This window comes from Azolla caroliniana, unplaced genomic scaffold (genome assembly GCF_043228905.1).
Source record: "Azolla caroliniana isolate FFs.n. ecotype wild unplaced genomic scaffold, voAzoCaro1.0.p SCAF_8, whole genome shotgun sequence".
Lineage (NCBI taxonomy): Eukaryota > Viridiplantae > Streptophyta > Polypodiopsida > Salviniales > Salviniaceae > Azolla > Azolla caroliniana.
Window position 1 is genome coordinate 4,489,556 of NW_028230443.1, and position 12,636 is coordinate 4,502,191.

Genomic DNA, 12,636 nt, shown 5'->3' on the forward strand with positions numbered 1-12,636 from the left:
TCATTTTTCTTGTTGGTGCAAGAAAAAGAGAGAGTGCGTAACTGTACAGAGAGAGAGAGAGAGACGAGGTCGTTGCCTCTGTTGTAACCGCCGCCTGTGGCGAAGATTGTGAGTCCGAGGTCATTGCCTCCGTGTACTCACTGTTTTGTACATTCATACATAGTGACAGTTTGCAGCCTGTGGGCTGCCGTGGTTTTTTCCCCTAGTTTGGGGTTTTCCACATTAACCTCCTGTGTACCATTTCTCTTCTTTGTGTCGTGTTCTACTTCCCGTTTTCTGTGTATGAAAAGAATCTCGGCTGTGGCCGAGTCTTGCGCATAAGGAACGACAAGTTCCCGTCAATAACATCATCACCAAAGGTCTCTCTAATTGTGTCCACATGAAAGATGGTAGACCTGGAGCCCATACTATTGATGCATACATGAGGGAAGGGGTCACTAATTAGTCAAAGAGCCATCCCTTAGTCTGTGGTTCTTGAAAGTATGCCTAGTGGCATTGTCTCTCTAAGAGTGAGAGGGGTGCATACCCTCTTGTTAGCCTATCTTTGGTTGCCTGGGTCATCGAGAATTTACCTGAGCGAGCACTAAAAGTGACTCCCAAGTATACATATGATCCCACGACCTCAACTAGTTTATGAGAGAGGATTAGGTGACATTTACTCCTAACTCGGGATGATGTATGAAAGACAAGGACTTTAGTTTTCGTTAGATTCACTACTAGTCCTCGTTGTGTACAAAAGTAATCTAGGGCATTAAGATGCTTTTGCAGGTCGTGTTCCGACTCCGAGAGCAAGACAATGTCGTCTGCGTAGAGTAAGAGACTAACTTGCGTATCCCCAATAGCTACTCCCTTGCCTCCCTTACGAGCAATAAAATCAGTGATTTCATCAATGTAGATCCCAAAAAGAGTCGGTGATAGGGGGCAACCCTATTTTACACCAATGGTGCTAGTGAAACAATCAGATAGGCCACCTAGGCATCTTACGCACCCAGAGACTTGCTCATATAGGGCATAAATGGCCCAGATCATGTCATTTGGTATCTCCAAGCTCTTAAGTCTATCAAAAAACCTCTCCCTAGGAACTGTGTCAAAGGCTTTATGGAAGTCCACAAAGCAACAATATAGTTTCTTCTTATGAGCCTTCGTCTGGTCAATTAAGCACCTAAGTGTGAAGATATGGTCAATAGTGGAGAAGGCTCGTCTGAAGCCAGTCTGCTCAAGTGCCCAAAGGCTTAATGTTTCCATATAATCATTGAGCTCCACTTCCAATACTGCACCATATAGTTTAGTGCGCGTATGACCTATCATAATGGTCCTATATGTATTTGGGTCCATTGGGTCCCCTCCTTTATGTATAGGGGCCACAGTTATGTTCATGGCCCATTGTGGTGGAAAACCCTCGGCGAGGGCGCGGTTGAAGATTAGAGTGAGAAGGGGGCTAGGCATTCTCGAGCATATATGATGTGCTCGGCTTGCAATCTTGTGTGGTTCATGGATTTCCTATGTTGTAATTTTTTTATGACCTTTGTGACCCTAGAGGTCGTGATAAGTGTCCCCATGGTCGAGGTGTGGATGGCATTGGAATGGGTGGTTGGTCCGGGACATGGTAGAGTCTCTCGATATATGTGTGCCAAATATTGGGATCCTCAATGGGTGTTTCTACTAAAAAATATATATCAGATACCTTCAAAATCTCCTCTAGACGGCCAGGGTGTGTCCAAAGTGCACCGTTACAGTTCCATAAAGTCATCCTAAGTTTATTATCTATCACATGGGCCACATGCCGTCAATTGGCGGTGCGATCATTTATTATCACGCGTCCGTCTTGATAGAAAGCACGATGCCCCTCTTTACGAGCTTGTATGACTCGTGGCATACAAGTTTTACAATGCTCAATTTGCATCTTGGTCAGGTCTTCATCGAGGTAGATAGGGTCCCCGCCCAATCCTCGAAGAATTGGCCTCTTTTTAAAAAAGGCAATTCTAGATTCTGAGTCCTTAAACTGAAGGACTAAAGCTCTTTTCCTAGTGGTGTCACGTCCTACCCTCCAAGTTTTAGTGATTGGTAGGGTTTCGTACCCCAACATTTTCCCTAATGTTTGTGCATCTGCGTTGGGAGATGCCCCTTCCTTGAGCCCAGTAACTCGTACATTTAGGCGTCGAGCTTGACGCATTTTTTCCTCCTCAAGGGTAGTGTTTACAATGTTTTCATCCTTTAGTTCTTTTTTAATGTTGCGTTTTACTACATCAACCCACCCAGTTTTTGCTAATTCCATATCGCTTTTAACCTCTTCCTTATACTTTTTGATCTCGTCCTTAATATCCTCTAGGGAAGATATTTCACCATCTTCCCTAGATGTCTCAAGGTCCTTAATTTGTTTTTGAAGGTTCTCATTGGCTACTTTAAGTTTCGCTACTTCAGCAACAAGCAATTCTCTTTCTTCCTTATCTTTTTGTTTTTCGGTTTCAATCTCTTTCGCCCATTTTTCTATTTTAACTAATCGATTAAGGACATCTAAAAATTCTTCCTTACTTATAATTTCTTCGTGTGTTTCCTTATGGTTTCGTTTAGAAGTCATGTTGTAATTCAAAAGACAGAAGAAAGAAAAGACAAAAAGGACAGAAAAACTTAGCCGAGCATCGATGCCTTGCGCGCTAGGTACGAGTGTAGAAGCACATGTGTGCTCTCTCGTTTACTCAACCGATGACATCGTCAGAAGCGTAGGTAATAGTGGCGACCGACAACAACGACAGTGGCAACGACTGACTACACACGACAACAATGACAACGGCGACGGCCAAGAACCAACAACAGTAAACGAAGACTACGGCGACGGTGGTAGACGGCGACGGCAACAAACGTTCGACGACAACGACGACGGTGACAGCGATAGCGACAGCGGCGACAGCGACAGCAGATGGCGGCAATAGCAGCAGCGACAGTGGTAGCAGACGGCGGCGATAGCAGTAGTGACAGTGGTAGCAGACGGCGGTGACAACAAGCGACGGCAATGGCAACGGTAGAGAGACCCGTTACACGCAACGGCAACGGTTACAACGACAAGAGAGAGAGAGAGAGAGAGAGTTGTGTGTGTGAGTGAGTGTGTGTGTGCGTGCGTGCGTGTGTGTGTGTGTGTCATTTCTTCATTGCTCCTTGTAATCATCTGATTTATTACGATATGTTATGAAACAAGGCTTTGTTCTTAGCTAGCTATGTGTGAGGCATGGTATGCATGAAGCAAAGGTTCATTCATAGTATGCCTCCTAGATGACCTCCATTTGCATGGAGCCTTCACAAATAGCTTGAATGTGTACTTGTTTAAGCCTCGTTAGCTCATATGCTTCATTCTAAGATGCCTCATTTGTAGAAGCATCACACAAACCCTTTTTGTTGTTGACGTTGAGCATAGGTTTCATGCACACATTCACAATTTCCATGATTTCATTGCACACTTTGTAAGTAATGATGGCTTTGTAGTTGAGCTCCTATAAGAGTCTAGATTTGCTATCGTGAGCTAACTACTTAAATTTTTGGGTCATATGCACACGCTCATGGAATGTTTGCAGGGAGAAGTGCAAGATTTCTCATCAAGCGTGATTACAAATAGTTTAGTTATTTTAAAAAAGGAATTAGGACCCATGCTAAGTGTCAAGCAATGGTTTATATATTGGTGGAGCAATTACATGAAGCGATCAAAGAAGTAATTGTAGAAAGGAAAATTAAAGAAGCATGCTATTATAAAATGTGTATTTACAATCAACCTACATTTAGCATGATTTGAGGGAAAGAAACAAAGAAAAAATAAAGTTGGAGAAATCCCCAAGGGGACATAGCAAGTCGACCATAGGCCTTGGTGCCTTGTTCATCGTGGGCCTATTCTATCTCCACTTGATCCTCCAAGCTTGATGGAGGGTGTAAATTATAACCATTTATTCACTTTATAGTACAACTCGTTTGAGCTTGAAGGGACAAGATGAGATAACTCCTCAATCACACATTCCTTGGGCCACGTGTAATTCCAACATTGTCTTAATGAATAAAAGATCCTTTGCATTGAATGAAGTGAATACCTTAGATATCCCAATCACTCTCAATTCTCAGATATGTGGACTTCTTAAATAGTCTAACATCTATATGTACTTGCATAGTAATTCTATATAAACCAAGCCCCCCAAGTGTTTATTATATATAGATCATTAAATTTTGATTATGATTTTCTTATCATTGTAATCTTACTCCATTATATCACTATGATTACTAGTTTACTACTGTAGGGCTATATGGTAAGGTAAACCTATTAAACCTATTTCAGGACAAAGTGACATAAAGGCAACTCCCTTCCGAAGAGACGGTGCCTAGAGAACTTGGTTGCGATAATTGCAAAATTAATCTTCCTTTCAACCTATATAATTGTTGTGGTATTGTAAAGAGACAACCATATAGTAATTCATCTCACACCACAACTACACCACATCACCAAATCCCTCATTATACGATTGGGGTGGGTAAAGTTATAGATTCTTATATGAGAACCCATTGAAAGGTCGGCAGAGTTTTCCTTGTTAACATAATGCCCAAAGTTGTGAGGTAGCAACCAAAATGTAGGTTAATCTATGTCTAGTGTCCTCTTGAATACTTATTTTGAAAAAATATGTCCCATCTAAAATGAGTCATCATTTTAAGGCCTTTCAAACACTTTCAAACAGAATGGAAGATGATATTGATGTCCTACATCCACAATTGGACACCACCATCATATGCATGAAGTATCTCTCTCTCTCTCTCTCTCTCTCTCTCTCTCTCTCTCTCTCTCTCTCTCTCACAGTAACCAATTCATACATATACTTCCTCATTGTGCATGGTACATACCATTTTCGACACAACATTGTTCATGCATATACTTACTCAATGTGCATGGGTACATAATAATGTTCTCTCTCTCTCTCTCTCTCTCTCTCTCTCTCTCTCTCTCTCTACATACATATTGATATCATACATAATTTTCCCCTCGTAATTCCACACTTGTTTTCTTGTGGTGCGGATCATTTTTGCCTTTCTTTAATGTCACATTTCTCCTTTTTAATATGTTAATATTTCATTTCTCACACTCTGGCTAGTCTACTTATTAGTCCTTTTGGTCTTGCAATGGTGTTAATATATCACCTCATAATTTCTCTCTCTTCCACATTGATTGCATCTTAATGTTTGGGATAGTAGGGACTAGATTATGTTTCAACATGTTTATTCATATAAGTCTTAAACTTGCCTAGCATACCATATTGTACAGCTTAAGAAACTTGTACAGTACATATAAATCGATAAAATTACTTTCCATAGACATTGTTTAACCTTTGAATGCAATATGGTTTAACTCAAAGGGTGTGAATGCACAACACTAATTTACAAATGTAAATTGTTGCAACGTTTGGTTGTTTTCATTATGTGATTATTTGTGCGCATTGGGCCTTTAGGAACAAGAGAGTCATTTTGTTACGTTTTTTTAATCCATCATGGATGTCATATTTTCATTATGCGAAAGATATTTTTGTAACAATATGCTTATTCATGACAAAGTTATACCTGAGTACCTCATTTCAAGATATTGTATACAATCTATATGCAATGCTTCCTTTTGATGGCATTTTTACATGAATCACACATTAGGGGTTAATACAGATCTCACATTAAATAAGTTACTACTTTTATACAGAGCCATCATACATGTGAAGGTGAATATGTACTTACAAAGTTTGTTTTCTCTTTTTTTGAGATAATACATAAGCTACAGTTAATCTAACCATGAGGACAAAGATCAATACTTACAAAGTGTACTATGTTCTCAATTTTCAAGATAATCTATATTGTGATTAATGTGACCATGAGCGTGAGTTATCCAATAACTTTAAATCACTTGATAGAAACTCATATCATGACAAGGAGTATAGAGCACCTAGTCTTGGAAAAGATAATATTGACAAAAGAAAATGCATTCTCAATTATATAATACCCATTAAATCCGAAAAAGAATAATTAACTTACATGAAAAGTCTTAATGCTTTCCGACAGTATTACACTTGCATTGCATGTGAAAACATGCGCAAGAATCGTCTCACCTCTTATGAATCGTACGAAAAGGAAGAATGTGACCATTAGATTAAATGGGGCCATGTGATATGGGGGGGGGGGGGGGTGGGGGGGGGGGGCGCAAGAAGAAGATGGTGATGATCAAAAGACTTCCTTTGATGGTGGGATTCCGAAAAAGTTCTTAGGAAAAGTAATACTGCTAGGCCTACTTCCATTATGTATGGGGATTAATACATGTCAAAACAAGGTATACTCTCGATTATATGTGGGGACACATGACAAAACAAAGTGAAATTGGGAAGCGAATCTAGTGGGCCCGGGGATAGGCCACGAGCATATGAATTCATTGGTTAGTGCGTGTAATAATGATCAATCAGTCAATCTCATACAAATACCCTGTGTATACATCACACATCACATATACCCAAACTTACTCATATGTATAATTCGTATTGACATGGATATAGTGTTCATAGACATAAATCCTTCATGAATACATGGCTGGCCTCATCAAAGCTCATATGTGCCCTCTATGTCTTTAAATCAATCTTCATGATGCATAATATCTGCTAAGCATTGCCCAATCGTCATAGTGGTAGTTAATTGTTGGCAGAAGCTCGAGTCCTAGCTCAAAACAACATTTAATACTTTGAAGATACATGTTATCGTGTCTTTCCACAACGTGGTTACATATTTTATCTACATAAAATGCCCTTGTTGAAAATACATCTACATCATGTAATGTCCTAGTAAATATATATCTAGATCATGTAATGTCCTAGTAAATATATATCTAGATCATGTAATGTCCTAGTAAATATACATCTAGACTAACACATACAATAATAACACATGTAAACATCACGCATAGGCAGAGGCACGTACGTAGATATACATGTATTACCATTGTCCTAGTAAATATATATCTAGATCATGTAATGTCCTAGTAAATATACATCTAGACTAACACATACAATAACACATGTAAACAGGACGCATAAGCAGAGGTGGTGCGTATGTAGATATACATGTATTACCATTGTCGATATATACATCTAGAGCAAGCAATGCCCTTGTTGATGTATATCTGAGTGTCTAAAGCTACATATTTAGAGACACGGACTCATGTAATAGGGCATAGGCGCCAGAATTGGCACCAACATTGGCACCAGCACGCACGCACACACATGAGCACCGGCACCAACACGCACACATGATTGCATATGAGGATATGGTAAGACATGTGTTTATATGGATTTCCACTTACCTTTATAATATAGATGAATTTTCTTCAAGAGTTGAATACAAAGTTCAAACCCACACTTTATGTAGGTAGTGCACATTGCAACTAAAGTTGACAAGTAAAAAAGTCCCTTATAAAAAATCACACACAAACATCTCTAAATCTCTTGTGTGTCTCTTTCTCATCTTAATAGGATGTAATTAGATTGCCCTAATCAAGTTTTACTTAATCATGCATCATTTTCCTAATCACAAGCTTCACCCTTGATCATTTTCTTAATCATCAACTTAATCCTAGAATCATTTTCACCACCATGCATGAGTTATTGGGCTTCACTCTCATGATCCTCACGATGATGATGAAAAGAATTAAGCCTAGTTTTGATCATCGATATGCCCTACTCCTAATCCTCATGATTAGCCTCACTAATCACATCTCTAATGATGTCTGTTATGCCATTAGTGCTAACCATGTGGAGCAAAGTGTAGATTGCTCTCCCTTTCAAGCCCTCCTCCATTCAAATTCTAACATAAACCTCACCACCAATTGTAACTGCACTTACAAGAAGAACCCTAATCAGGATCACCAACCAAACACTCTACACCATCTCAACATAACCACATCTAATTCTAGCTACAATGTGAAGTGTAGTAGCAGGAGGATTAGTGGTAGACTTGGTTATGGAGTTTATATAAAAGAGCTCCATATGAATAACAAGAATTTGAGTGGCAACCTAACATGGATGATCACCAGCAGCAATTTCATGAATGATTTGGTTTACATTGATCTCTCTCAGAACAAATTCGTTGGCCAAATCCCTGCCCAGATGTGGAGCAGCATGCAAAGCCTCACATATCTCAATCTTTCATCAAATAGATTGCAAGGTACCATTGAACCTTATGATGATGATGATGATGATAAGGTTTCCCAAAATAGTAATCTTACTAATTCTAGTAGTAGTGGGAGGCAATCTTCTTCTAATTCTAGCTATAACTATAACAGGCTTGAATCTCTAGACCTTTCTAGCAATAACTTGAGTGGGCCATTCCATATGAGGGATGATGAAGCTGTTCAGATGCATTTGAAAGAGCTGAATGTGTCCCACAATGGGCTTCAACTGATGAATCTGAACCAGTCCCTTGTGATTAGATTCAATGGCCTCTCTTCTTTCTTGCCAAATCTCAATTGCACAGGCTGGTGTGGTGCCAATGACACCATTACACCATCGCCATCGCCATCTCCTGCTCCTCAGAATCACCATAACCCCAAGCTAGAAGGGCTTGGCATGGCCCCAAGCAGTCCCCATTATAGCCACTACTATCCCGCCGCACCAAGGAAGCCCCGATTCGACCACTTCATACTTCTCCATCGCTCTGGCGCCATGATCTTGGGCATCATCGGAGCCGTCTCCGTGCTCGTGCTCATAGCCATAGCCATTCTCCTTCTTCATCTCCTTCTCCTTCGCAGGAAACACCGATCGAGCAGGCCGACATTCGCCAGTGTTTCTTCGGCCAAGAAGAAGAAGAAGAAGAAGAAGAAGACAACAATGGCGGCATCGTCGATGCCATCGTCGACACTTATTCCCTTCTATTATAATGTATCGAGGAATCTAGGGAATCTCGGAGGATCTTCTTTTGATGGAGGATCGACCGCCACGATGATGTGGATGCCCGAACCGAATGTGGCCGCCGCGAAGAAGGATCCGGCGGCATCTCTTCCGGATGTGGTCATGTCCAAGGATCCGGCATCCATTCCGGTCGTAATCTTCCGGAAGCCCCTCCTAGATCTCTCGCTCGCCGATCTCCTCCAAGCAACCGAATCGTTCGGCCAAGAGTACGAGATCGATTCGATCCGGATCTCGGGCCCCGGATCAGATTGCCGGTGGTGGTGCGCCGCCACGTACAAATGCCTTCTTCCCGGAGTTTCGGAAGATGGATCCGCGGAACTGGCGATCGAGGTCCTGGTGAATCGAGGATTCATGAAGACATCGGCATCGGCATCGCAGGCAGCTTCTTCGGATCGGGAGGAGGACGAAGAGGAGGAGGAGGAGACTGTTGTCAAACTCCTTACTGCCATGGCTGAGGTGAGGCATGAGAATTTGGTGCCATTGCTTGGGTACTGCTTAGTTGGGGGAGACATCAAGCTCTTGATATATAGGTATATAGATGGGGGGAGGAGCTTGGAAGATCTCCTAGAAGAAGAAGTAGAGGAAGAGGAACCCGGCGAAGAAGAAGAAGAAGAAGGTGGAGGCGAAGGCGGAGGCGGGATCCTTGACATGTTGATGATTGAATCGAAGAAGAAGGCGAATGGAGTTTATGATGATTCGAATCTCGACGATTGGAGCACCATGGACACATGGAGGCCACAAGATCTAATTCATAATGATGACATGAGGAGGAGGAGGAGGAGGAGGAAGATAAGCCAGCTTGGGTGGGATGAGAGGGTGAAGATAGCTCTCGGAGTGGCACGGGCTGCGGCGTATTTGCACGCGAGGCGGGACACGCATGGCACGTTGAGCTCGAGGTGCGTGATCATCGTAATGCGGGAACCTCCACCCGCCTGTGCCGATGCAATGGCCGGGTGTGAAACGGAAGCCGTGCCCAAACAAACATTGGTGGTCAATGTCCAGGTGGCTGGCTACGGTGGCCGAGGTATTGGTGGCGGGCCCGACACTTCAGCTAGGAAGAGCTCCCGATCGGCTTACGTGGCACCCGAGTGCCGGGGACGCGGCGGGTCCGACCCCGGCCCCCAATCCCGTGGGCACGAGACCCACGGTACCGCCACGTGTACCGACAAGTGTGATGTGTATAGCATTGGGGTAATCATGATGGAGCTTGTGTCTGGGACCCCATCATTGGGTGGGACATACCCACAACCTTTCACTAGCCTTGTGGGATGGGTACACCATGTGATGAAAGACAAAAGCCTTCATGTGTGCCCTATTGATGCCTCCCTCCCAACCTCTTGTCATGGGTATGCCCTTCACCTTTTGCACATGGCCTACCTTTGCACTGCCCAATCCCCCACGAAGCGTCCGTCCGTCCACCAGCTCGTGGGCCTCCTCAAAGACCTTGAACATGCCAACTTATAATTGTCACATATGAACTTGTGGGTGTGCTGCTCAAAAGACCATGAATTAAGAACTTGTGGCTGTCTCCTCAAAGACTTTGAACATGCCAATCTATAATTGTCATATATGATCGTGACACTGGGATTCTCTACCAATATGTATCAAAACTCCTACCACATATTCCTCGTGTATACAATATTTGTAATCAGGTTACTTAGAACCCTTGTAGAGCCTATTTGGAATGATATGACAAGTGTGTACCTCACAAATCCCCCTTTGGAATGCTAAACGCCCCATCCACCTTAAAGAAAACTCCTTAGAAGTGCAAGGTCTCATGATTTAAGTGTCATAAGAGAGTTCATTGAAGCCAACTAACAATACTGGAACATCTCAAACCGGTTGAAATCAAAGAAGAAAAATGTATTAAGGGAAAATAGTAGAAAATTTCTACAATGTGCCTTTTAATATAGGGAATGTTGAAGATTGAGATGATCATAAAATAACTAAGCAAAATACATTGGAAGCATGGAGTGATGGAATACATGATCATAAGAGAGTAGATATTGGAGATCCATGTTCACATATCTAAGGAAATTCTTGAGGGAAAAGCTAATATGAACAACCTACTCCACGCCCAAGTATATAGCAAAGACATTTAGGGCATTGTGTTGGTAGGAATAATGTTTTGGGAGCCTTGTATATTGACAGAGAATCTTACACATGATCTTGTATAGGTCTATTATTGTGAATAGTGAAGCTGCCATCTCCGGTATTTTGATGAATTTCTTCATTATCTCATTATTGTTTATAGTAATTCATGCCATTCCTCGGGCCTTCGAACCACCTATTACTTTTGTGTGTTTTGGTGTTGTGATGTTGACATTGTTTCTCTTCTTTCTTTTAGTGGTGATGTATGATCGTTAGCTCTTGAGGGATCAAATCAAACTAAAGGTTACCCTTACTCCAACAAGTGGTATGTGGTTCATCTATAACAAGCTAAGGAAAAAAAAACAATGGAAGATTGGCATAGGATGACTTGGCAATTGTGTACCCCTTGTTGGTTGTTCTCCACTACTTTGGATGAATATAGAGTCATCTCCTTCCATCGATTAAGGGAAGGATATGTGGTTGGTCACTGGCATTCACGTGATGGTTTTGGAAGGTTTTTGGTTTCCTTTCCATATAACTTGTATCTTGTAGCCAATTTGGTTTTTCTTATTTAATGGAAGGATATTCTTTTTTGGGGGGAAAAAGTGAACGTAAGTTGAGGACAGTCAAAAAGTGTCTTAGTTTGTCCACTCCAAAAGTTGTGGTAAAAAATTGTGTTGTTTGCCTGTCGTTTTGGATATGTTGAAGATTGATGTCTTTTTCTATAGTCCACTTTTGGAAGCATTGGGTAATGCACCTCAATAAGTTTTGTGTTAACATGGGACTAGGTCTAGTGCCAATGGGATGTTACTAAGATTATCCTAATAGAATCATATTATGTGTTGATTGGGATGTTGAGGTATTTGTGGATCCACTTGAGCTACAAGTCTTTGGAAGCAACAACGACCACCAATTTGCTCAATATAGCCAACAAAGGTTGTTTCTTACTACTCCAATGGATGGTGTTGCTTGTCCATCTATTGATCTACCAACCCAATTGGCATCCATGTAGCCTCTAGCTCAATGACAACTTCAAATTCATAGAAGATGCTCCGATTTGCAGTGGCACTCACATACTGCATTACTCTCTTGTGCGATAGATACTTATGAAACATTGTTTTAAAGGGTTCCTGAATTCTTCTCCATCCTTTGGTTCCTGTATGGAACAAATTTGAGTTACCGTTTTAAAACATGTGTCTGTTGAGTACGCAAGGATGGGAGGCATGGAAAGTTAGTTTAAATAACATTAAATATATTCATTGTATGTACGGATTGTCTAATGCTCAAACACATAGATATTTGATTGGTTAATTTTTCAAATGTCCTTATAAGATGTAATTCATTATTTATGGATTTAGCACATGATGAAAAGCATTTGGATGTACAAAGTTAGTTCCAAGACATTATCAAGCAATTACACGATCATAGTTATCAAAGTTCAAAGGTATAGCAATGACAATACGGGCTTATAAATAATCAATCTCAATCATACATGATTTTTCAAGCCTTAAAACCATCTTATCCTCATTCTAATGTTGTGCAAGTTAAGCAAAGAACATATGTGCATAGTATGAGTTTTGGAACTCACATG

The 12,636-nt window shown here is 41.3% G+C and overlaps 1 protein-coding gene across 1 annotated transcript; it reads right to left on the minus strand.

Moving 5' to 3' along the window:
• Positions 1 to 1,681: 1,681 nt before the first annotated feature.
• On the minus strand, positions 1,682 to 2,483 carry LOC147860865 (uncharacterized). Its single transcript, XM_087323849.1, has 2 exons — positions 2,480 to 2,483; positions 1,682 to 2,415 (listed from the first exon to the last, which is right to left on the minus strand). The coding sequence occupies exons 1-2, from the start codon at positions 2,481 to 2,483 to the stop codon at positions 1,787 to 1,789; spliced, it is 633 nt and encodes a 210-aa protein (XP_087179975.1). The 3' UTR covers positions 1,682 to 1,786.
• Positions 2,484 to 12,636: the final 10,153 nt, after the last annotated feature.